Source organism: Manis javanica, chromosome 11 (assembly GCF_040802235.1).
Source record: "Manis javanica isolate MJ-LG chromosome 11, MJ_LKY, whole genome shotgun sequence".
Taxonomy (NCBI): Eukaryota; Metazoa; Chordata; class Mammalia; order Pholidota; family Manidae; genus Manis; species Manis javanica.
The window spans coordinates 101626960-101652919 of NC_133166.1; the positions used below are offsets into that span (position 1 = coordinate 101626960).

General features: G+C 47.5%; 1 protein-coding gene across 12 annotated transcripts in view; it reads right to left on the reverse strand.

Annotated features, from left to right (window-relative positions):
- Window positions 1–25960, reverse strand: part of SRGAP2 (SLIT-ROBO Rho GTPase activating protein 2) — a 225303-nt gene that overhangs the window by 35522 nt on the left and 163821 nt on the right. For 9 of the 12 annotated variants that reach the window (XM_017648948.3, XM_017648946.3, XM_017648949.3 and 6 more), the window contains 6 exons: window positions 19872–20096; window positions 16203–16304; window positions 14986–15183; window positions 7045–7129; window positions 4374–4401; window positions 2598–2622 (listed from right to left, as the gene is read on the reverse strand). In XM_017648948.3, the coding sequence (XP_017504437.2) occupies window positions 2598–2622; window positions 4374–4401; window positions 7045–7129; window positions 14986–15183; window positions 16203–16304; window positions 19872–20096 (663 nt within the window). Of the gene's footprint in view, window positions 1–2597; window positions 2623–2644; window positions 2873–4373; window positions 4402–7044; window positions 7130–14985; window positions 15184–16202; window positions 16305–19871; window positions 20097–25960 lie in introns of those variants that run through there. The other 3 variants (XM_017648950.3, XM_017648947.3, XM_037015359.2) reach the window with 2 other exon arrangements.

Consider the following 25960-nt stretch of genomic DNA (forward strand, 5'->3'; position numbering starts at 1 on the left):
ACAGTTGGGCCGCATCTCCATTCAATCAGATTAAGGGAACTTCAAACCAAAAGCGGAGGAAGAAAGACAGCAGGCATGACTTGGAAAAACAGTGAGGTCCAGTGATTTGCAGGAGAAAACAATCAGGAAGGTGGCTGGATAAGTCTAAATATGCCATTGTTTGGTGTAATTTTTCATGAGTGAGAATTAGGATTTTTGCCAAGTATTCATCTCTGTTACATTTGTTCAATTCCCATTTTCACCAAGAGAGAAAGAACAAGTCTTGACAACTGATGAGATGGAGTAATAAGGAAAAAAGAGGGGTCCGCGAACGGTAAGATTTAGGGCTTCAAGGGCTACGAAAGAATGGACGGTCCTCATGAAAAGAAACAGGGAGGTTAGGGAAGATGCCAATGAAGTGAAAACGTGCTGGGGCAGGGGAGGAGGCTGGCGCTGAGGAGGGGTGCCACCCCAGCTCTCGCGTGTCGGCATCCAGCCGTGAGTTAGAAGCAAATCCAGAGACTCAGAATGGCAGCATTCTAGAACAAACGGACGCTCAGGGAAGTAGAGAGAGAGAGAGAGAGATTCACCGAAGGAAACAAAAGCGGCAAGGGAAAGAACCTGGTGAAAACTCAAGAGAATCAAGCCTTGAGGAAATGCCTTCACTGAGAGGAATCGAGAAAGACAGGCCAGCCAAGGAGACGCGGGAGTGACAGGGAAGATGAAGCGCCGGGCTCAGAGGCAGCACGGGAAGCTGGGAAGCAGCCATTGGGGCAGCTCTTTTTGAAGAAAAGTCTGGGATGGTTTGAACCCAGGCTTTGCTGGAACCCATTAGGGACCTTTCTTGTTTGGCTGATTTGCCATAAACAACCAAAGGAATATTTATTTCCTGGTTACTTACACAAGATGACTTATCTTCCAAATTACATATGCTTTACCCTCCTGACTATCTTAGGAAAACTCTTTACTGACCCACTGTTTGACCCACTGTTAGATTTGAGCTGCTGGAGAGAAACTGGGGCAGCGGAATGAAAACAAGGTCTTTATGTGATTGGAGCTCCTGGTGCATCCGGGGACTCTCCTGCAAATCGAGCACCAGGCAAATGTGCTTTGCCTACAGCTGCTTAGATGCAAACCCGATGGGTGCTGTTCCCCTCTGGGCCCAACCAGGGGCGCGTGCCACCTGCCAAACTGGGGTCTCTGGCTCTTCCGTAGCCAGAATGCAGGCTGCAAAGCCCTCACAGCCAGGCTCCATCTACGTGCAGGGGGCCCAGTTTCAATCCAGGAACTGAAAGGAACAAATTTTAAGTTCAATCCTGCTCTTAGTGCTAAAGAGAAAGAAAGCATGCTCCTTCTTTAAAATATCTACCTGGCAATTTTAAAAGCAATAATTTATCCCTGGGAGGCGCTCCATTTCTCTCTGGTTTTAAATGAAATTGTGGGACAAAAGGGCAGAAAAAAGAAATAGAGGAACAAGAGGAAGGAAAGTTGTAATGAAATTTTTATAACTTGAAAAATGTGTCACTGCATCTGACGGTGCTCTCATTAAAATGAGATCCAAAGAGAAAGGAAGGGGAAAAAGGGGGACAGCAAAGCTAAGAAAAGTGAGAACTCTGTCACCTGAGTTTCCCAGCTGGGTTGCCCAGCCAGCCGGCACTGCCAGATCGGTGAGGGCCCTGGTGGTGCTGCTGACGCAACAGAAACCATGTGCCTTCTAAGTTCGATTATCTCCCTGTGGCTACAGCCACCGTGAATTACCCAAAATGACTTTTTAAAGCCAGGATCAGCTTTCCTCTGAGCAGACACAAAGACATTTCTGAGCTCTCTTCACCTCCTCCCTGCCAACTGTCTAATACATAGCTGGTGTGAGCTTAGGGGATACAAAATCATTTCAGCATCTGCCATAAGGTATAATTAGGAAGTCAAATTTGCTACTGCAAAAAAATACTTCAATTAAATTTTTGAAAGAAGCACAAGTGCTGTTTAGATTATTATCACTGGTGTGGATTATCTATGCCACTTCCCTCTAAGACCCCGCCTAGTGTGGGTGAGGAGAGCTGGTGGCCCAGCACCAGATTTTGATACAACGCCACGATCATGCATACAGTGGCAGAGGTCGGCATCTCTTGCCTAACACTCTTAGACCAGACTTATCTGTGCATTTTTTGCATGTCTCAGAAATACATACAGATGACCACACTGCCAGCAATAAACAAACAAAACTCTGCCAACTTAAAGCAAGAGAGCCCAGTCTGGGTGATTAACTGCTGAGTTACTCACATATTGGTACATAGCACAAAGGGTGCAGTCTCCTGTGTGGTTTCCCAGAGAAGTGACAGCCCAGGCAGTTCTGGCACCACTTGCCACAGCCAAACCCAATCTCCAGCACATAGAGCGTCATGACTGCACACATGAACTGCACGAGTGCGTCAGAGAGACTGCGGCCACTCCACACACGTTAATCAGTGAAGTTCCCATAATATCAAACCTACTATGATCAAGCAGTACATTCCAAATGCAGACATGAGGTCAGAAAAGTGTCCATCCTGCCCACCCTGGAGGTCCATACATGTAATCACTTTCACACCGGGCTGGCCTGGTGGTCGCTGGGTCCTTACCTGCTTCCTCACAGTCGAGCTACGCCTGGGCGGGCCCCGTGCAACCCGAGAGGCACAATCCAGCAACAGGGAAAAGAAAGAGAGAATGGAGTTAAAAACAACCCTAGGGTGGCTAATGAAACAAGTCACATTATTTAGCTCAGTCCCAGAAATGGCTGAGGGACTTGATACTTTCCAAATAAAGCCCAAGAAAGCTCTTTTCACAAAAGCACAGAGGTCTCTGCTTTTAACGTCTGCCACCGTTCAGAATTAGTACAGGAGGGAACTGGGTCCATCTGCAGTAAAATATATTTGGGTGAGACAGTAAGATCTCTCCGTTTGCAGGGAGACACTAGGGGACACCAAAGGAAGCTACAGTCCCCTTTCTCTTAGAAATCCTTAGGGAAAAGATAGGGAGCAATTTTCCTGGAATTGAGAGGGTAGAATGTCCAGACTGGAAGAAACCTTGGCAATCCTCTAGGCCAATGCTTTTCAAGATATATTTATCCTCCGAAGGGAATCTGACTCACACGCACAATCCTCCGAGCAAGGAGGCGGCTGTCCTGCCTTCAGTGAGGGTAGGGACCCGACCTGCCTGCGGGGCTCCTTCTGCCCCTCCCCCCAGGCCGTCCTGAGGAACCTCTTTGGAACCTCAGAGCTCCTCAGATGGAGGGGAATGCTCTTTTGTCCAAGAGAAGAGGAAACTGGAGTTCAGAGAGGGGAAAAGAGCTACCCAAAGTCACACAGTGAGGTGACACTGCATAACGGAATTCAACTCAGCGCTTTCCCGTTCCATCTGCAGATATGGGACTTCAGCTAAAACTTACACCAAGACTCTACCACCAAGAAGATAAATGCTACAGAAGTCCATTATCTTAGTTCCTTGCAGTCAACAAGACTGGTATATTAATGGGGTCTTTATTGTAATCCACAATGACAAAACGATGAAAGCCAAATGAAGCTATTTCTAAATAATGAGCCTATAATTGTAAATGGCCTCATGATCATTGTGTGTGTTGGCAGATATAAGTGGTTGATATAATGGGCTAACCCAGGGTCTCTGAGGACTCTGGCCCATTAAAGCTCTTTCCCCAGTTAAATCAGCACATTTTGAGGCAGCAGAGAACAGTCAGCAGAACGAATGCCTTGCTCTCTGCCAGCTCCTGAGCTTTCTCATAGCAGCTCCACGACTGGGAGGGAAAATATTTGGCTGGGGTTGGGGAGGGAGAAGAAAGTGGGGAAGGACTGGGAGGGTTGCATACTTGCACATCGGCGAGGATTTCTACCAAGGCTGCTTGGCAAGCCAATTAATATTGGCAAGCAATTTAATACTTCATTTCTAGCAATAATCATTAATTAGGAGCAGTCATCCTTGCCATGCACAGAATTTCAGATCAAACACGATCTCCTGATCGTTCTTCTCTGGGCCAGAGACGTCCCCAAACCCACATGCTGAAGTCCAGCAGCTAAGGTTAGGTTACTGGGATCCCCCTGTCTAACATTTTTTTTCCTGGCACTGTAGTGGCGTTGGGGAGTCTCCAGGACCATTTCAGCGAATGATAACTCCCTTCACTCAGTTCTGCTCAGCTTTCCCTAAGTCACAGCACCCCCATTTCCATCGGAAGCAAGACGGGTCAGCAAGGCAAAGGGAGGGAAGCCACCCCTGCCCTGGGCCACTCCTTTGTGGAGTCGTCTAAGGCCTTAATAACTCAACTCCTTGGCCCTTTCCCAGGCTGGGATCTCTACTTCATCAGCCTCTCCTTGTCCCTCCCCAGGGCTGTCCCAGGCCACACCTACCTGGCCAGACTGCAATCTGTCCGCTGACCTGTTGGAAGACAAAGGCAAAAGGCACAGGGTGAAGCAGAAGGGGTGAAAGAGGGAGACCTGCTCCCAAGAATGACCATGACCTGCCCGAGAGCCTCTAGTGTCACTGCATGACTGGCTTTCCAGGCAAAAAAGAGGAGGAACGCCTGGAGCCTCTTTCTGGACCACTGCGGCTTCGGGTGCTTATCCCCAACCCAGGGCTGCTGGTGTCCCTAAACCAGAGCTGGTTTGCCAACTCTGCTTCCCAAAGGGAAAGTGGGTGCACGTGAGGGCACAGTAACAAGGCAGATCATACTCTATAGAGAACAAATGATCAGAAGCCTTCCTGGAGACCCTGAATATACATGAACACACACACACACACACACACACACACACACACACACACACACACACACACATGGCTGAGGGTGGGAGGGGAGGAAGGAAGGAGGGTGTCTGGGGAGAAGGGGGAGAAGAAATGGAAGTCCTAGTTTTAGATTCATACTAAGTTCAATATGAGGTTGGCTTGGGATAGCAAGGGAAAAATAAGATTGAATGCTGATACTGCTATCCAACTGGGCTCTCAGTCCAATAGAGGGACCTAATATTAAGTTTAATGGGTCACAGCCAGCTTTAAAATATGGAATTGAAAATCTTAAAGTTCATAAAAAGTATTCTTATGCTTTCAAAAAATACATAGGCATGTGGACATGGACCATGAGGTCATTTCTGTTCTTTCTTTGGGTCCACAGTCAACCAAGCTGAGTCTGTATCAGACCTACCTTACATAAACCAGGGCAAGCCCAAGCCGGCACTGAGCTGGGAGACAGCAGCTCCCACCCTGCTCATCCGCGCTACCGGAGAGGCAATGCCAAGGGCTGGGGGAGGGAAGGGCTTTCTCTTGCCTTTAAAGGTTGCTAATTGTTGATTACAGTTCAGCGCATCTTGCACAGCACCCTCCCCCACCCCTAACAGCCTCTCATTACTAAAGGCTCAGCTTTCAGCTGCAAAAATATTACTCCGTGCCATTATTTTCAACATCTGTCCCATTTCCATTCTGGAATATTCATACACATCAATTATCCCTTGATGGCAAGAGCAAGGGGCTCCTGCGTTATGGTGACAAACACAGAAGGCAGGGACACGATGACTTGCGCACAGGAAGATCTGCAGCTATTTTTTCCCTTATTTGCTAGAACTTGTCATCTTTAGATGGAGGCAATTTGCAGCACTAATGAACGGTCACCAACTTTGTCCCTCTGTAGCAGCACATTTGGTGTGCGTGTGCAAACCCTCTCTGTCACACACACACACACACATACACACACAGGCACAACTGCAAGGCCCTGTCTCCCTCTCACTTATGGGCAATGCTTAAATTACCTTAGCAAAAAGAAGTCATGTTAATAATTCACTTCAAATAGTTCTGGGCTTTCTTTCCACCAATTCCCCGTGCAACGATCTGATAACCCCAGAGTAAAGATTTCCTATAAGCAGATTTGGATCTTAATGCCCAAACCTGTTGAGCCTGAGTCCCTTGGGTGGTGGGGAGCAAAGAGAACAGAAGTTACATAACAGGCTTTCTTCACATAAAATAAAATTCCTTAAAAATCACAAGATGAAAGACAATAGAGATAAGGAAATCAACCATCTGGGGACATCGTCCAGGGCAGGAAGGGAGGGTGGGAGGCTCTGCTGTGAAAAGCGGGGCTCTGAGGCCAATGAGCTCTCAAGTGCTGTATACTTTTCTACATGCTGCAGTTTGTCTGAAGGGTCCTCAAGAATTCATTTGAAATGTTAGAGCTCCGGGCAAGAGCCTGCGTCTGTTTCACTGAGGCTACGACACACTGCCGGTAGCCTCCCCTTCCCATCTTTAAGTGAGGAGATCATGGAACAGGGAGGAGGGGCGGGGCATTCAGAGGCATTCCCAACCTGGGAATTCCATTAATCACAGGATGCTGAGAGCCAGGCAGGAGACCTGGGCAGGGTGCCAAGCACCCCAGAGAAGCTCCTTCAACCTTTGCCTTCTGTTTGACAGCTAAGGAGAGAAAGTGCAGAGTGCCAGTCCAGTTCTCTGCCTTGCTACTTTCCAGGGGCTGGTTAAAATCATCCTGTGGGATGGGATGGTCCTTCAGCACCATGGCCTAGCATGGCCAAGGCAGAGAGAGGGCTGCTACTTGGCATCAGGACCCTCCAAAGCAGAAGGAAACTGATTCTCCACCTTGACGCAGCCACGCGCCCATCACCCCTGCCTCTGAGAATCCCCTCCTCGCCTCCGAGCAGCTGGCTACCTCATCCCCAAGCTCCCTACCTTCCTGCTCCAGCCTCAATCTTGCCACAAGGAGCACAGAGTTTTAACAAAGTGCCTGGAGAGTAAATAACCCACCTGTTCCTTCACCCTAGTGGTGGCAGAGAAGCGGGGCTCGGTGGCGAGCAGGCTTGCTCCACAAACAGTATGATGTACATAGTGTTGTACTAAGCACTGGCCTTTCCCCATTACCCGGGCAGGCATCTGGGGAATGTGCGTCCACATCAAACAGGTGAGGGAAAGAAATGCAATCATGTAACAGGGTGGGGCCCGCTTGGCACGGACGGAGGCTGAGCAGTCCTGTCCGCCTGGCCCTCCTTGCCTGCTGCCCGGCCGCAGTGCTCCCCCACTCACTTTCTCCCAGGGTTTTCTGGAGAAGGTCGTGCTTGGCCTGCAGCTTGGTGATGAGGTTCCTGCCCTCCAGGTACTCCTTCATTTTCTATAAGGGAGGAGGAAGAGAAAGAGCAATCAGACTCCTGAAGGAAAACCAAAAAAATCAGATGTTCAGCTGCACAATTCCCTTTGTCAGAAGGCATTTGGTTTCTGACCCAATTTCTACCAGGTCCATTGTTAATTTCTTTGAGGCCCCGAGCAACTGGGCAGCTGCTGACTTCCATGGTGGGTCAGCATTCCTGCTAGATGCTCTCCTGGGAGCTCCACGTTGGTCGATGTAAGAAGGTGTCTCCCAGAGCCCTTCACCCGTCTCTTTCCGTTTCACTGAAGAACAGCAGTGGAAGGACTCACTGATTCCGGTCTTCCGGGTGTGAGGACACACATCTGCCACTTGTCACCTCCACTGACACCCAGCCCCGCCCAGCCCCTCCCCAGGGCACACACCGTCACACCAGGAGTCTGCCAGGCTCAGCCCCCGCCTCAGCTGCAAGCCAGGCAGGCCGTGTGTTCACCTGCACTGTATCTAAATTAGCCTCCTTCTCTGTTTGGCACTGAGTCTTTGTGGGATTTCTGAGCTCTCAGAGGGAGGGGCTGCCATCCCCCACTTACACATACACAGTCCGGCAGTTCCCAACTCAAGATGAGGTGTGGGGATGCAATCCGTTTGCTCTAACCGTCAAAATATGATTGCTGTGCTGCATTTTCTGATTTGAACTCTCAACCCTAACCTGCCCTGTCAGAGACGATATTTCCCTGGACAACACATCAAATCTCCCAAACAACCCAAGGAACTGTGGTTATCATTGTCCTCATTTTACGGATGAGTGCAGAGATGTACAGTATCCAAATGTATGGAGTGGATGTACAGTGTGTGCTCTTAGCCACCGTCACAGGGACAGAGCAGAAGGAGAGAAGCCGAACAAAACTTCACAGCAGTAATTTTTATATATGTGAAGCAACTGGAGACTCTTTTAGGGCGTGTTAGCCCATATTCTCTTATTTGGCTCCCACATGAACCGTAGGGCACACAGGAGAAGACATTTCCTTAGTACAGGCGGGAAGATGATGTCCGGGAAGGGGATGTCATATAAATTGCTGATTGCTGCACGCTGGTAATTCGTAGTGCCACGCCTTTGGACTCTCCACAACAGTCTTTCCGACTCTACCTCACAGCCGTTTGCAGGGATCTTAGTTTGCCTTGGCTGTTTCTGGCTGCAGGGATTCATCTGCTGGGTCACAGATTGCCTGCCCACGTCTAAACTCAGAGGCAAAATGTGTGATCCCACATACATGAGACAGCTGAGGGCTAAGTGGATAAAACAGGTTCAGTTGTAATAGTTTGTCTTTCTCTCAATGGAGTTAAGCAACAAGTGTAATTATACATGAAGTCTCTATGGCTAGTACCACTTAGGTTGAAGGCAGAAAGAACAGGTGAAAAAACAGAGTTCCTTTCACTCTGCACCCTTTCATACAGCATGAACTTCTAACCAGCATGTGTTCTGTTCTCTGTCACGTGAGAGCAAAGAAAAAAACCTACTTTCTCTGGGATGCACACCTGGCCCTCCCGTGATGGCCCAGCTCCTGCATGTACTTTTGCAAATCTCTGTGCCCAACACTATCATGGGGGATTCATCACTCGTGTGTCTCTTTCTCCAGAATGCTTCCTCCCTGGGGCCAGAGACCATGGCATTTGTGATTCTCTGCACCCCTGATGCACAGTACCATGCCCGGCAGGTAACAGACAATTAATGCATGAAGAATGAGCAAATAAGTGAACAGTCTCACTCTCCTCTGGATAGAAATTTCCTCAGGCGTCACAACCCAGCCTCCAAGTGCACCCCTACTCTCTAACTTGAGAATAAAACGAACAAAAATCAAACCCTATACCAAATCATTTCTATTACTTTATTCCTGACCTGCTCCCTCTGCTCCCAAGAACCTATGCGTGAGAACGGCTCTGTTGTCACCTTCCCCCTTCCATCTGCTCCGGCTGCCAGCTCACCTGCTGTCAGTCTTCCCAGAGTGATGGCCTGATCCCCCGCCCATGCCTAATTGGGAGGCTTGGAACAGCACTTCAGGGCCCAGAGGTGGAAAACCAGCAGGAAACATCCACTGCTCACATCTGAACCCTCAAAGGCTCCTCTTTGGAAGTTTATCCCAGGAGACTCTAAAGGGTTTCTAATGAGGAGAAATTCACCACAAAACTGTAACCCTTAAAACAAGACGAGACTGCTCAGGAAACAGCCGCGACTCAGCAAGGAGATCGATGTAGAGCCCTTGCCCCCACTCACGTCTTTGCTCGTGATTGCAGAAGTCATTTTTCCACTCACGTCACAGCCCACCTGCTGACTCTGGCTGTCACTTGGTGAACCATGAAAATAAATAACCCTCTGATAAAGAGCTCTGATAAATTACCTTTTCAGGTTCCATTACATCCTGAAGGTTCAGAACTATGCCAAGGTTGATCTGTGTCCCTAAGACTAGAAACAATGGCTGGAAGTTTTCCGTCTAGGTAAGCCGGGTATAAAAAGGTGAACGGACCTGAGAGTTCACAGCCAGGCTATTTACCCACAGGAGAGAGAAGCTGGGACAAAAACCTGGCCTGCACTGGCAGAAATGAGTTTGAAGACTTCAGTTGCTGCAAACCAGGCACACAGAGAAAAGGGGCCCAGACAGCTACAGGCAAGGGAAAAATAGGGGGCTTTTTGACTTCTGGAGATTAGGAGGCCACGAAAAGGACTGTTTATGTGGTGTCTCAAAATCCCTCCCTTGGTCAGTAAGGGCCATATCCATTTATTTAAAGCATGTTCCAATATTAGGTAATTAATTTTCTTTCACTCCATTCCCAGCACCCTGCTTCCCTCACCAAACACCCAAAAGCAAACAATCTGGAGACTTCCTTGGTGGAAGAAGGAAAATAGGGCAATGCTCTGTGCCAGATCACCACAGGAAAATCCGATTCCTAAAGCACCATCTGGCCAGTGCCATTCCTTCCCCACCCACCCCCGTTCTATACTCAATATTATAAAACCTGAGGATTTCTTCAAAACAGGAAGGAAGGTAAAGAGTCTATGAGGTGGTTTAGTGTTATTGCCATTGTGAAACTTCAATGGAGTTTTTATATTCTCATTAATTTGCTTAATAATTCCTAATTAGTTATTAACTGTCAGCGATCAGTTTTACTTACTGAAAAGTATTAATCTAACAGTTTTTTCTCTCTGAGCCCTCCCTCCCAGACAGACAATATAGTTGTAGTAAAATTAAAAAGCCTGAGTTGGAATATTCTAGCCCTACCACTTACTAAGTCTTCTAACACTGGGCAAGTCACTTAACCCACATCCAAAAAAACGGGGATAATAATATCTTTCCCATAGGTTGTTGAAGATGAAATAGGATAACAAGCATGACTGTGACCTATGAGCACAGGGTCCAGCAGGCACTCAGGTGTTCCTTGTATCTGAATCACCTGCTCAGGTAACCTGAAGACAGTCCTTCCCTAAATTTTTTTGCTTTGTGCTAATACATAACAAAGCAGAACCAAAGCAGGTTTCTGGGCCTAAAAAGAAAAAAGGAAGAGGCACAAGAATGCCTTTCCAAGTTAATTTAGAAATACCTCTTCCGTTTAAATACATTTCTACCATGGCGGTATCAGACTCGTAGACCCCGCCCGTGCCTTGGATTGTACTGTGGTCACCCAAGGCCGTAAGTCTCCACGGCTGGTTGGGAGCAGTGAGCTATGCTCAGCCAGCCCCAGGTGCACAGACACACGAATGTCATGCTTGTGGCTGACTCCCCACCATCCGGGAACACTGACATTTCTCCACCTCCCCGTCAGTTCGTAAAGCAGGAAGCAGCTGTCAGACGGAACACAAAACAGAGCAAACCTTTAAACAGGAGCACGTCTCCATGCTTAATTAACAGGACAAGGACATACATTCGTTTGTACCTGCGTAGCACACATTTTACTGAGTGCCTGCAGGGGAATACCAAAGATACAAAAACATCTTGGACCACACCAAATCTAATGGCCTAGAACCCTGCCCCAGTAGCCAAGGCACCATCTCTTCTATTACCTTACCCAATCAGGCCCCCAAGAAGTCAGGCAACCTAGCTTTGTTTATCATGTATTTTCATGTATTTATCAGATTTTCATGTATTCCTTAACCCCTTCCATTCAAGAACCCCATACTCCAACCTCCGTAGAAGGAAATGCTTAGGAGGCACGCCAGCTTTACAAGGCTTTGGCAATCCTTAGCTTTACTGTGAGCGTTACTGCCCATGAACAAAGAACTGGTTATAATAAATGACGGCACATCCATCCATACAATGGGATCCTGCATAGCCAATAAAAAAGGAGGCAGATCTCTTTGCATTAGTATGAAAACAATATCCAATATCAATTAAGTGGGAAAAAAAAGCGAAAACAGTATGAGTGGTATACTTCCACTGTATTTCTATTTATTTTATTTCATTACAGTCCTAATGTAATTCTATTGCCTTAAAGGGTATGTCAGTGGTTACCTACGCATAGACTATCTCAGGAAGGACACAGAAGGAACTGGCAGAGGGGAGGGGACCTAGCGGGTAGGGATAGGGGGGAAGCTTGACTTTTTCCTGTATGCTCTTTTGAAAACATTGCATCTTTTTTCCTAAGCAAATACATGTTTGAATCATCACCATGAAAAAGGCAATGGGAAAAATGTAGGCATTGCTGGACTGTGTGTTACAGAAGTTGAGGGACACAAAGCCAGGGAGATCAGCAAACATCTCCTCACTTAGAGCAAGAAGAGGGAGCTGCTGAACAGTTTCTGAGACTTTCCTTTCCTGCAACATCTTTGCCAGAGCGTAGAGAAAACACATGTGGTCAGGCGACCAGAGCTCTAGTTTCAGCTCTTGCTGAGTTCCTTAGACAAGCTGCCCATCCTCTCTGGACTTGTTTGTTTTCTCCTTATCTTTCAAATGAGCAGATTTAGTTAGATGATTTTTAAAGATCCCCTCAAGCTTTTAAATTCTATGATTACTTTCCTGGGACTCCTGCAAACAGCTGACCTTTGTAGGCCATGCTTCAGATTCCCAGTTGATGTCATCTGGGCAGATTAAACTGCTGGGCTAGCCAAGAGTGGTCAGACAGCTTTCCTAGCAGCCGTCTAGGTCACTAGGCTGACTACCTGGGAGTCAAGGACATGACAGGGGCCTCTGGCCAACTTCGCAGAAGAAGATACTTCTGGGAGGCGCTGCTCTGATGCTTTTGAAGGGCACAGGGAAACATCCAAGCCACATTTGCAGAGCAACAGCCTAAGGAAACTCCTTTGCAGTTGCATTGTCCTGTACAGTTTGGCAAAGCCAGGCAGCCACCCCATTTAACACACACATTTCCTTTTCTTGAATGTCCACTTCACCACCCAAAAAAGCCCTTTTATCATGAAATGAGTTTTCCGATACATCTCAAGCACCAGTCATGAAAACTGTAAATCTGTTATTAGACAAGCCCAGACAAAAAAACATTCCTGTTAGCCAAGGGCATTTGCACACAATTTTGATAAGCAGCACTATGGCCAGAAAAGACAGGAATGGGCTGGAGAACATCCCTGCCTTTAGAGAGCGGTGAAAGGGGGATGGGGGTCACCAGTTTGAATAGGGTCATTCCTGCTCTGCTTAGAGGTCAACTTTTAATACAAATATTATAGCTTCATTTCATGCCCCAAAGTAATTCTGACAGTCTTAAATACAGATTTTCATGTCCAAAATTTCTTATTTAATCGAGAAAATGGAAATCTTCTGCAATGTAATGAGATTGGGTCCTTAAGCAGTGTGGTATCTGAGCAGTCCAGACAGACCAGGCAAACAATCCTATTACCAAAGCCTAGAGTGTTCAACAGCCTCTTGAGATAATGAGGTGGCGATGCAATCCTCATTCTCCGCAATGTGTTCTCTTAATGCCTAACCCAGGTCTGTGCGCGCCTGCATGCTTTTCTTTCACATGCTGCCCTTTCCTCAAGGAATGCCATTCTCATCTCAAGCCGCTGCCTGGCTCACGCAGCCTTCAAGATCAAGCGCAAAAGTCATTTCGGTGTGATGTTTCCCCAGCTCCACTCACCTGGTGGCCATTCATGCACGTGTGCATGTATGCATTTACAACTGTTGGTCTTTCTTTCTTTCTTTTTCACTACAAAAATCAATCTATCCTAACTGTCTAGGAATACAGGAAGTAAAAACAGAGGTTCTCCTTTCCTGGGCCCAATCTTATCATGTTTTAAATGCTCAGCATTCCCGTTTTACAGTACAGTGTCCGCACTTAGCGGGTCCTTAATAAACCGTCAATGAATAACTTCACAATGATGAAGGAATAAATTAACTATCATGTAATTATAATTATTTTTATGATAATATGGTATTATGAACACACATAAAGTTATGATAATAACTTTTCAGCACTTACTGGGCACTAACTACAAACCAGGCAGTACTAAATATTTTACAAAAAAGAATGAATGAGCCAAAATATTATTCCATTATTTCTCTGTATAACTTTAATATTTTACTCAAAGATAAATATTTAAAGAATGTTATACTTAAATGGCTTAGAAAAGTATTAGTCATTTGTTAAGTGAGAGCAGATTATAAAACAATATGTATAGCAGTACCCCATTTTTTTGTAATCAGATTATAAATATATGCTCACATATGTATTTGTGCATGCATGCATAGAAAAAAACCAGTAAGGGCATATATCCTAACACTATTACTGTCTGTAGGTAGTGGTATTACAGATGATTTTTATTGTCTTCTTTTTTGTCTCTACATTTATGTAATAAGAATGTTTTGCTTGGTATAACAAGAAAAAAATTTTTTGTTAAAGACTAATACTGTCAAATCACCCCCTTTCAACAATCTCTTCGAGGTTAAAAAAAAAAATCTGGAGAATTCTGAGTTTAAATAAGTAAAAAAGCAGACTTTTTTTTAAAAAAGGACAGTACATCATTTAGTGTTCTTAACAGAGAAAAGGGTAGTGTTCAAAGATGAATTCAACAAATTGTTCCAGTTGGAGGAAAAATTCAACTTCCTGCATGCAGACTGTGTTTGTTGATGGACAAACAAGTTGATTCCTCTCATTCAGAATCAGTGTGCATACTCACTAGCTATATTTCATCTCACATCTGCATTCTTAATTTCTCCTTTGGTCATTAGAAGATTAGGAAGTAAATTTTAGTCCAGGCAATGAATCCTACTTGGCAAGCTCAAAATAACTTAATTATTAAAAAGCAGCACCAAAGACCAGAGAGCAACCTTCCAAAGGGCTGTCAGCACCACTTAACAAAGCACCAGGTCCATCTGTCGAAGAGAAGACTGGGAGATACATGAATAACAATATACAATGTTCTGGAATTCTCGGAAGACCACCAATGCTGAACATTACCTGTCTCTTTGGATTATGAAAAATAATTATGAAAAATAATCTCCCATCAACAAGAATTATAAAGTAACATCATCATATTACCTAGGAGAGACTACAGACTTTATAAACAGGACGTGTGTTAGCCAGCTTACTGGGACGTAGTCCCCCAGAACCAGGAAATGAAGTCCCCTTTCATGGCTCCCTATGGCTCAGAAGGAAATCTGCAAACAGAAGCCTACTAGCTGGCTAAAAAATTCTTAAAAAAGAAAATCCTGGCAGTGTACTTGGGAGCATCCTTTTTCTTGGGGGCAGGGGGGAAGGGGGATCTACCCAATGTGCAGATATTTGTGCCTTTAAATATAGGGATGGTCTCCGAATATGCCCAGATCCAAATCAAGATATTGAAAGACTGCCCTTCAGACACATGCAAAACCTGTGGGTTCCAAATCGCCCTGGTGTGTTACCGGGCCTGAAGTTGCTCTTTAACGGCCACCGAGCTCCCTCACCGTGAAATAGAACTGCTCTGTCTCTTGCTGGTTGGCTCGCCTCTTGGCGATGCTGGGCTTGCTCATGAAGGTCTCCGAGACTGTGGACTTGACGGACTCCATAGAATTGCTGTACTGGAAGCAGTCAGACACATCAAAATCCTCGACAGTCACAATGTCCTGGATGGTCTGCAGAGTGGCCTCCATTGTCTTCTTTACCTGCCACGACAAGGGCCAACATAGTGCATGAGAGGCCGACTGCAGAACAGCAGGTGGTGGAGAGGCTTGGAGAAGTGGGAGAGGAGCGGCCGAGGGGGCAGCGGGGGGCAGCTCTGCTTCCCCTCAGTTGGCGCTGAGTGAGGGATCAACATCACGGGACTCGGCTCCAGACTGCCACTCTGCCCGGTGAGGACCTAAAACCACCAGCCCTTCATGCCACACACTTGACCCAGCTCTTTTATGTAATGTTACCTTTTCAAAGTTAGCTCTTAAAATATTAGCTCTTGGCTATAATGCAAGTGCCACGGGAGAGAGAATGAAATAAATCCAAACCAGCCCCATCGTATAATTTTGCCAGTTAAAAGATGTAATGGGCCTGGTCCTGCGGTGCCCCACGTTCTGTTTTGACCTTCAACAAATCAGTGAACTTGCCTCCCTGTTTGCAAACGAAGTGGCCCATCCCCAGTCCGTCCTGATCTTCCTGGAAAAAAGCAAGAGTTACTGAGATGCCAGGTAAGAAGTCAAGTGAGCTCACAAGAAAAGAGGATAATCAATCATAACTGCCCTTTTGAACTGGTTGTTGGAAGCAAATAGCCCTGGCTCAGAAAAAAAGTCACCCTTCTCTAAAAGGAAGGAGATGTTTAAAGTGTCAAAGTCAAAGGCCTCTGTTTGTTTGAAAATGCTGGAAAAAGCTAGGCATGAGGGGGTGGCTTCAGAGACACAATATTGTTCACACAGCTGCCAAGTGCCATTTTGATTAAATGTGTAGAGGGGGGGAAAGAGCATTTTTGCAAAAGCTCAAAATAGAGCTCAACCTTTGGCAATGCAAGAGCAACTTCCTGGAGTTCAAGGGCAGGATGTAGCAGAGGGGGAAAATCCAAGGCTACATTTGGCTAGGAAATGTTTGCCGGCAGCCCGGACATTCTCAGCATGCTCCTTCCACCTGCTCCCAGATGGGCAGCCGTAAGAGGGCTGACAGGGAAACAGCGGGTGACTGAGTCTCCTAGCAGGAAACTCACCTCTTCATTCTCAATCTTCAGGGTGGACAAGCGGGACTGCAGCTGTTGGCATCTCTGAACCAGCTCACTCTGGACAGGCTGCTGGGCACAGAGTTGGGAAGCCTGCCAAAAAAGCAACAGCAGGTCAGAAAGAGGACACAGTTATTCTGGCAGCTCCAGATTCCCATTACTGCTAATAAAACTACTATTCAAGCTGTAAGGCTCACAGTTTCTATGTTAAAACAAAATCCAAAGTGTGTAGACCTCTCCCAGGACGAAATAACACAAGAAAGGAATGAGCAGTGGGACCTGTTTGGAAAGACCGGGTCTCTCTCTTCAGAGCCCATCTCCAGGCTGGTGCTTGGCAGGGGCGGTTCTATACAGGCTCTGCAGCCCCATGGAGGCTGGGGTTAGCAGGGAGAGAGTGCCTGGGCAGCCCCGGCTCCAGATACACGATGCTTTGGCACAGGGAAGACTTCCCGCTACAGGCCAAGCAGCCACCTCTCTGGCCCCTCCTTCATCCCCCTTCATACACCAGAGTGAAAGCAGCAGAGAAGTGGGTCAGGAGGCTAACTTGCCGCTGTTGGCAGCCAGCATGTGTTTATGAATCCGGACCACGCATGAGCTCTGACTCAATGAGGAAAAGCATGAATCCAGGAACAAGTCCACAGGCTCTGTTAGAGGGCCCCAGAGGGCATCAAGTCTGGCGGAATATGGCGTTTTTCAAAGGGCCATCATTTTACCCAAGGTCTTCACCAGATCCACGTGGCAGAGGTATCTGCCCTTCTTCCCAAGGAGCACTGTCAGCAAGCTTTCTGTGTGAAGGGACAGCTGAGCTGATGGGCGCATGGCTGTGGCATGGGCATGAGGTCACCTACAGGTCTCAGGCTGACAAATGAGAAACAGAAGGCTGGCAGGATGGGAGGCAGGACCCACGTGGACACAGCTCCTGTCATCTTGCCACCATGTGTCCCTTAGCCTCTAGTCTGTGGAAAGACATCTGGACAGAATTGGGCTCCTTCTTCCCTAGCAACGAGTGGGTACATTCACATGGCCACAGACCATTCTCTTGCTTGAAAAGACAAAAACCTCTCTTCAAACGGAGGGGGCTGGGACTTGACCTTTTCCTCCATTGGCTTTTAAGCTCCCAACTGGCGTGACCTCCTCCCCCGCCTGAGAGCTGAAGAGGGCTGACTTCACTCTGGCTCTTGGATAAGCAGACACAATGGAGAAGGCTTGGTGGCCAGGATGGGTCAGTGCCAAGAGTGAAACTCGCTGGCTGCCTGATGTCACCGGTCAGGCATCCAGAGCCCCACAAGCCTCTGGGGGCACCAACCGCAGAGCCAAACACCTCCTCCTCATATATCTGAGAGTGCCTGGCATCAGTTCGTGTGCTGAGTGCCCTGGAACACCGGTCAGTGTGGGGCCTTGGCCAATTTCAGGGCTTCCGGTCAAGATGCCACCCGAACATTGGCCCTGGTTCAAGGACTTCCAGGCAGCTCCCCCCTGTTGCCTCCACAGCCTACAATCAGCCCACACTGATGGGGAGAGACTGGCTGTAGGGACCAAGAAGGACTCGCCATCTCATCTCTTTTAATTTTCCACTCATATGAAGCCTACGCTGGAATGCAGAACGTTTGCAAGATTGAAGGCTGGCCCTGGCCCCTGCGTCAGCCACTTTATCACACACAGGGAGTGCCTAGGCAGAAGAGTGGACATTAATTTTTAAAGTAACCCAGACCTAGCAGGGAGGAATCATGGAGGGCAAACCACCTTCACGCCTGCTCCTTTAAGCAGCAGTAGGGGTGCTGATGCATGCTGTGGCAGAGGTTCTCTACCGGGGTGCAAGGTAATGCCTTCCAGCTGTGCTCTGGAGTAGGGAAATGAGGCTCTGACAGGGCGAGGGGGCCCGAGCACCCAGCTCTGGATTCCCCCTTTACGGAGACAAGCTGTTTGGCCCAGAGGCAACTCAGTCAACACCAGAAAAATGTATCACTCCACTCAGCTGGTCCCCAGGTTGCACTGATTCCTGGGAAGGAATCTCAGTGGCAGCTGGAGAAGGGGCTGGGAAGGCAAATCTGACCAGAAGCCAGGGCAGGTGAGGAATGGGGCTTCCTGGGGCTTCGTGACACCCTCCCCTCCAGGCTACTTGCACATGCTGCCATCTCACTTCCCCATCTGTTCAGACGCCGACACTGCCTAAGCCACAGCAGTGGAAACAAACTGTAAGAGGTTTGGTTTTCCCCAAGAAGGAGAGAAAAGAAATCATCTCCAATTTTTGTCTGCAGTATAGAAACGTCCCATTCTCCACTGTGGCTTCTTGATGACAGCAGATCCTCCGGTCACACAGCAATAACTGTCATTCTGGAGCAGGGTTTTCTGAAAAGCGTCTGGGCGCTGAGCCTAATGGAAGCACCATTTCCTTGCTAAAAGGACTTGGGTGTTTTTGGGTCACCCAGCAGCCATTCCTCCTTCTTCTGGTAACTTTGGCCTGACTGCCCTCTGGGGGAACCTCCCAATCCACAGCTTAGGCCACGTGCTCTGGATGCGGCTCCCCAGCTGGGGGATGGAGTGTGTGACGTAGGCACAAGCCAATCAGTGGACTGTGGCTACCCAGCCACACCGACGGGTTCAGGAATAAGCACATCGCCAGTCAGAACCATGGACACAATGACACTAGAAGAGCAGCAGACACTCCTTCTGTTAGACTTCAGCCTAGAAGGAGATAAGGCTAGAAATATGATCACCTTGCCCTCATGGGATAGGAGCCTATCTGAGAACAGAGCTGACGCATAGGATGTGGAGCAGAGAAAGACTGAGTCTTGATAAAATTCCCCTCCTAAATCCAACCACACCTGAAGATGCAGCCTGAGTTTCTCTATTATGTGAGCCTGTACTTCCTCCTTCTGATTTAATCATTGGTTGAATGGTGGCTCCTACGCCTGGGAACAAGGCTCCCTCTGATCTGCATGCACCAGCGAAAGACTCAGAGTGATGAAAGCCAAAGAGCTGCATCCCTCCCGCTTTGGTTAATTCAGGCCCTTCTTGTTTTAGTCACGGGAGGTGAAAAGTCCGAATCAGGGCCCCCACGTTGGTGCCCCTCTGCCTGGGTAACCAGCATCAGGCCTTCAGGATGCCATCTTGGTGCCTGTCTTTTCTGTAGACACCCATTCTTTTTTGTTCAATACCCAAACAAAACTACACCTTTTATTTCAATCTGCTAAAGCTAGGAAGAGTAAGATCCTTCAGAATGCTACCAAATGACAGGTCCCATTGCTGCCCTGCTTAGCCTTCCCTCCCTGTAGCTTTCATATCTGGCCAATCAGCTCTCACTTCTTCCAGCCCAGCCACTTGCTCCCCCCATCCCGCCTTTTCCCTTTCACCATACAAACTGTGAACATACTTGCTGCTTTTCACCTCCTTTGCCCCTTTCTATGCATGTTTCTAACTCTCTCTCCCAACCTGCCAGACTATAAGCTCCCTGACGGCTCCAACCCCCGCATCCAGGTCAAGCCTAGCGGACAGCACGCATTTAGCTGTTTACTGAGTAAGTGGAACACACCTCACCCACCTGACAGCAAACCAGCCCCAGGTCTCGGTCTCCCCAGAAACACATGGCTTTAGGGTAATGAACCTAGACACAAGGGAGCTCAAGCTTTGGGGAGCGCGGGGATGGGAAGAGGGCCTCACCATGTCTCCCATGTGGGGCTGGAACTCAAACTTCATAGGTGGGCAGAAGACACTGTTGTACATCTCCATGAGGCGCTGCTTGTCACTGGTGGCATCCAGGTTTTCCACAGCATTCTCGATGGCATCTAGACCCTCGTGCTTCGACTGCTCCAGATTCAGCTCAGCGGAGAGGAAGGTGCGCAGCGCCCGGTTCAGGCTAGCGTGGTAGCCCAGGTCACAGCACTGCTGTGGGATGGAGAAGGCACGTGAGCAAACTGCAGACAGCCCAGCACCGGGTGGGGAAGGGACGGCAGCCCCCAGGGCAGATCTGACCATGTCAGCGACACAGGCTGTGCCGCCAGAAGAAGGCAGACATTCTCACTTCACAACCTGGCTGAGGTTTCTCAGTTCCTGGATCCTGATTCCACGGTTAAACAGACCTGGGAGGACTGTGAGGTGGTTAGACGGGAGAAGACCCGTTAGGTCAAAAGGAGGTTATTTAATCCTGAGCTGTGCAGTGCTTTTAGATAAACCTGAGAAGAATTAAGAGATAAAGGGAATCCTCTCCTATATTTCGGGTTTCTCTGGGGATACCATTATAACAAACTTCAACAAGAAAAGTATAGCCTGCCACTCCCTGAGGGTCACTGTGGTGAAGTCACACCATACCAGCTAAGCCAGGCCATTTCAGCAGCATTCAGGGTTCAGACATCATAAACGGTGCAAGAGCAGTTAATTTACACAAACTCAAAACTCTAGAGGAGAGAAGAGAAGGTGCGGTTGACTCTGTCAGTCATGACCCCCACTGACTCCCAACATCCTAGGACAGGCCTTAGCTACAATCTAGGATTTTTGCATTAAAGCTCCTGCCCTGCAGAAATTGCATTTGCAAGACCAAAAATTTCTGAACAGAAGTCTTACTAGGAAAATTCAGATCTTGTAAAGGATTCTGATTTTCTAAAGCAAAAAAAAAAAAAAAAAAAAAGGGCATGAAAGAGACATTAGGGTTAAAAAAAAAAAAAAAAAGCACTGGATAGGAAGTCCAGCAAGCTTGGAAAAGCCACTCCCTATCCCTGAACCTGCTCCTTTGGCTGTAAAATGAACAGATTTGGTCGGGCCAGTGGCTTTAAAGCTGTGGAGCAGAGCTAGGAGCGCGGCTGCCCCGGGTGCTCAGGCTGCCCCAGAGAAGAGGGTGAAAGGCTGCCCAACGAGTGGGACTTGGAGCCTCTATCCCTGCTTCACCCAGACCAGCTCTGTTCTTTCCTCTTTCATATTCGGGACTCTCTGTAAGATCTGGTTTGAAGAAATAATTCCTCTGCTAGAGGGAAAGTCTGAAAACACTTGGATTCGATGTCATCCCTAAGGCCCTCTTCCGCACCAGCATCCTGTGGCTCTCTGACAATATTCCCCATCCCTCCTGAAGGACCCAGAGATCCAAATTCCTTGGTCCATTACTCCCGTTAGTGCTTAGGCAGCTCTGAGATCCAGAACCTGAGAAGAAACGTCAGAGAGGAATCCACGCACACAGTGAGAGCCGCTGCCTGACTGCCGTTCCGTACCATAAGCGGGCATCAAATTAACTCTTCCCAGCCTTCCCCTGCCATGATCGCATCCCGAGCAGCCTCTACTGGGGAAGAGAAAGCACGTGACACGACTCCGCCCCCTAGCATCTGACAAGAGGCTCGGCGACAGAGTGCCTATTGGGCTGGGCTCTGGGTTCAGTGCCAACAGGCTCTGGCAGGTGCCTGGCTGCAGCGGAAGAACAGCAGTTACAGCTTAACTAGAGGCGGAGGATGGAAAGACATTAAATCCAGTTGGGAGGGAAGAGCAAACGCACGCTAGACAAAAGCGGCTGATTGGGAGGCTGCACGTGCAGGGCCCATCCTCCTTTGAGAGACTCTGCTGGTCCAGCCAGGCTGCCCTGAAACCTGTAAACTGCCCTGACTAGCTCCGCGTAGACCCTGGTGATGAACTATTTGTCTCTAAGTCTAATGAGCAGAAGTAAGGCTGCCCACAGGGCCGAGCAAGTGTGTGGACAGAGGGAGCTTCTCAGTGCAGAAGAGAATTATGGGGAGGCAGGAGACCCTTCATTTCATAACCCTTACGTGGTTTTGGGTAAGTCCCCTGTCCTGTCTATTCTCACTACCTCTACCCAGATCTATGCCTTATTATCTTAACCCAGTGTTGTCTGCGCCACTGTCCAAAAACAGCCTTTGCTGTGCCGCCACCCTGCCAAAGAATCTATAAAACTCGTTTTCTTCTAAAATGAAGCCCCACCTCCCTCGGTTTGGAAATTTAACAATGCCTCTATTTACTAAGTATGTGCACCCATGCCAGATGGTACGCCAAGTGTTTTATGTGGAGTGTACATTCTAATCCTCATAATTGCCCCAATGAGGTTTCTATTTTCCAGACTAGAAAGGTGAGGCTCAGTGAAGTTAAGCAACACCAACAGCCAGAACAAACTGTCTGACCATCCAACATCTTCTACCTCTTTTCTTCTCCAGACTTTTCTGCTCTAATCCAGTGATACACTCTCTGTTTAGGGTAGAGTATGAGAAAACCATAGGTGTGAAGTATGTTGTATGACTGTGAGTAAGATACTTAACCTCTCTGGGCCTCAAATGGGAATAAGAGCAACCTCACAGGTTTTCGTAAGGCTGAGTACAGGCAATATATTTATGTATACCTGCCACCACACAGCCGCTTATCAAATACCAATCACCGACATCCCCAAATCCAGTGGCCTCTGCCCTTCAGCTCCCAGTACTCTCTTCTTGAGGTGTTACCCACTCTTCTCACCTGTTGGAACTGGACGCAGTCTTCAAGATCTAAATCAAACCCCCAGCCTCCGGGAAGCCAGCCAGCCTTGCAGCCCTGGCATATACCGACCTTGGCCTCCACTCAGAGCCACGCCTACCTACAGCCCTCCTGTGACACAGAGGTCACTCCCTCTTTCGGTGACTTGCCCTTTCACTTCACCTCAACCAGAAGCCAAGTTTCAGAGGGGGCATGGCCAGTGTCTTATGCCTTCCCTCTATCCCTCACCACTAGGTGTTGCTTACAGGAGTCATTTAATAAACCTCAGTTGATTGACTGATGCCAGGAGTACAGACTCCAGCCTCTCAGGAAATAATCCACTTGGCTGAATACTGATCTAAGTCAAGTGGGTAGATGTGGCCCCTGATGCCTTTGCTTTGCTCACTCTGCATGGCCTACGGAAAGCAAGGAGCCTTCTCACGCTGGTCTACGGCCTCTATTGTATAACCACAGCTTCTCTGAGCCAGTGACTGGGGGTCCGACTCACAATGTGCCCTCCGGCTCCTCTACACCTCCAGCCAGCCGGCGACATTTGGAAGAAGTGTTCCAGTCTTGGCTCACCAAGTACCTGCAAGGGCAGCAGTCTTTTGGAAACTGAGGCTTTAGCAAAGAAGCAATTTCTGGCAAGGTTAGGTAAGAGCGATTTGAATATTTCATCCTGGTTCCCAGGAGAATCCAAGTGAGGAGAGGCAGCACATTATTTTGCTCATGAGGGGGACAAAGTATGCTTTCCATGGCTTCTGATGAGTTCTGTGGCCATGCTGGGCTCCCCTGGCCATTTCTGGGTTATATAAATGTTTGATGAAAACTCTCTCAGGGGAAATCAAATTTTTATAAGAGTTTAATGATGGCCCATCCACATGTGTGAGGACTTGAGCTGACAGCTCATTAACCCTTTACCAGTGGACTGACATCCTCACCCAGACACCCCAGAAAAGGCCTGGAAACAAAATGGGTGTTTCATAACATCCACTCCAGTTCACTCAGAAGAGAAAAATAATGACTCTTTGTGAGATTGCCTGTTGAGGAAGCCAAGTCCCCTCATGTCTGACTTAGGTGCACATAGTGTCACAGATTCTCTGCCCGTGTACACAGTGCTCTCAGGAGCCCCGCTGTGCATGCGGACAATGGCCTGTTCTTCGTGCATCCATCTGCTCCCGGGTTGAGAGCCACAGGAGGACGGGGGAGGAAAAGCACATTCCAGAGAGCCTACTGTTCTCAGACTCTATCCAGTCAGCTGAGAATGTCTTTTTGGCCTGAGGTCAAGGTTTTCCTGGTGTGTGTCAGATGCCTCACGTGGAGTCCTACAATTTGAGTTTAAATCTTATACTATAGTATAAAAAGAAACCAAAGGCTAGTAGTCCTCGCATCAGTGTACTGACATCGACAAAAATCACTTCTTTTCACTCATCATCCATGCCTTAGCACACCCTGAGCTCCAGTCTGCAGGAGGCAGGCAGAATGGCGTGTAAGGCACAGATGGCAACAGGCTGGAACGAGATTCACCCCACGTCCTAAAGAAAGACAAGTTCTGGAGACTGTCAAGATCAGAATGCTCAGGCTCCCCCCTCCCTCCCGCTCCGCTGGTTCATTGCCAAAGCGTCCTTTTGGCCATTTTTATTGCATAGGTCAGCAAGAGAAAGGGAGAAACCACAGATCCACGCAGTAACAAGGACGAAGCTCAAGCACACCAGGCTGGGCCAAAGAAGCCAGGTAGAAAACAGTTTATACCGTAGAATCCCATCCTTGCGAAGTTCCCCAACAGACAAAACTAATTTATGGTGAAAGAAATTAGAAAAGTGGTTGCCTTAGGGTGGGGGAGGCAAAGAGAACTTTCTCAGGTAATGGAAATATTTTACATCTTGATAGAGACGTAGCTTACAAGGGTCTATGAATTTATCAAAACCCTTGAAACTGTAACACGTTCAGTCACTGTATGTAAATCATACCTCGAGACAGTATTAAAAGGAACAAAAAGGAAAAAATCTTGACTTAGGAAGTCATCATTTTCCTTCTTTCTTCCTACGTGCTCAGCTATGTATTAAGCACTGACTGTATGTATTATGTATGTGGCTTAAGGTAAAGAAAGGACTTGGTTTCTGGAAACTGAGAGACCTTTCTCTGTTCTTAGTGTATTGATGCTTACAGTTTTGACCTCCAACTCACAGTCAGATGTATTTCTTACAGTATTACAATATAAGAAATACATTGAATATACAGCTATAAGAAATATACAATATAAGAAATACATCTATATTGTCATACCCATGCACACGTGCCCATTGGCATGCAAATACCCCAACCCCAACATAAGCTACCCAAAATAAACCTTACTAATGTGATGTACCTGATATTTTCTTTCCTATTCTAGTCTAGTCTAGCTCATTCATTTAAAAAAAATAAGTTGAGTGCATAAAAGTGATTTCATGACTCTCCTAGTGGATAATGACCAATGGTTTAAAAAAAATGTCCTGTGGCCCCCCTGTGCTTACCTCTAATGCTGCTATTAACCAGTGACATAGAAATTATGTTTGTATGTTTGTTTGTAGGGCAAAAACTGTTTTTTTATGTTTTTTTTTTTACTCCTGATGTGGAGCATATGGCTTCATCCCAAGTAAATATGTACTGAACATTTATAGAGCAGAATAATGTTATCAGCTTTTTCTTTTTTTAAAAAAAGAGTAATTCATCTGTCCTCACCTCAGGAAAAACAGAAACAAAACAACACGCAAAACAGAGAGGGCAACTTTACTGTCTGTGCTGCCCGGAAGGCTACCAACCTGGACGTGCTCACGGTAACCCAGACCCACACCCTGCTGAGTGCTCAGGAAGCTGGTGGACACTTTTGCACATCACTTCACGCTGTACCCATTGAGGGTAGGCTCTTCACATCCTTTTTTTCTTTTTAAATGATGAGAATAAGGTACAAAATAGCTTGCTTCTCAGACTCACTTTAAAACACCTACTCACATGTGAAGGAGGGTCTATGGATTGCAAAGCTTGTAAGTGGCACAGCAATAGCCCCTCTCTTCCCTTGAGGTTGGCATTTTGGTGAGAAGAGTGGGAAAGCTGCCCTGGGGGCAAAAGAAAGAGAAGAGGACAAACCAAAAGAAGAGACATGGTGGGCTGCACAGTCTGATTTTTTTTTTTGACTGAATGTGAGATAAAGAGCAGAAATCGAGCATAAGAAAGAACTGATTCTCTTCCTCATGCTGAGAACAGGCCTCTATCCCAGCAGCGAAGAGCTGTTCCCCTGAGAAGGAGAAAGGATCCTGTTTAGGGCTCTGACC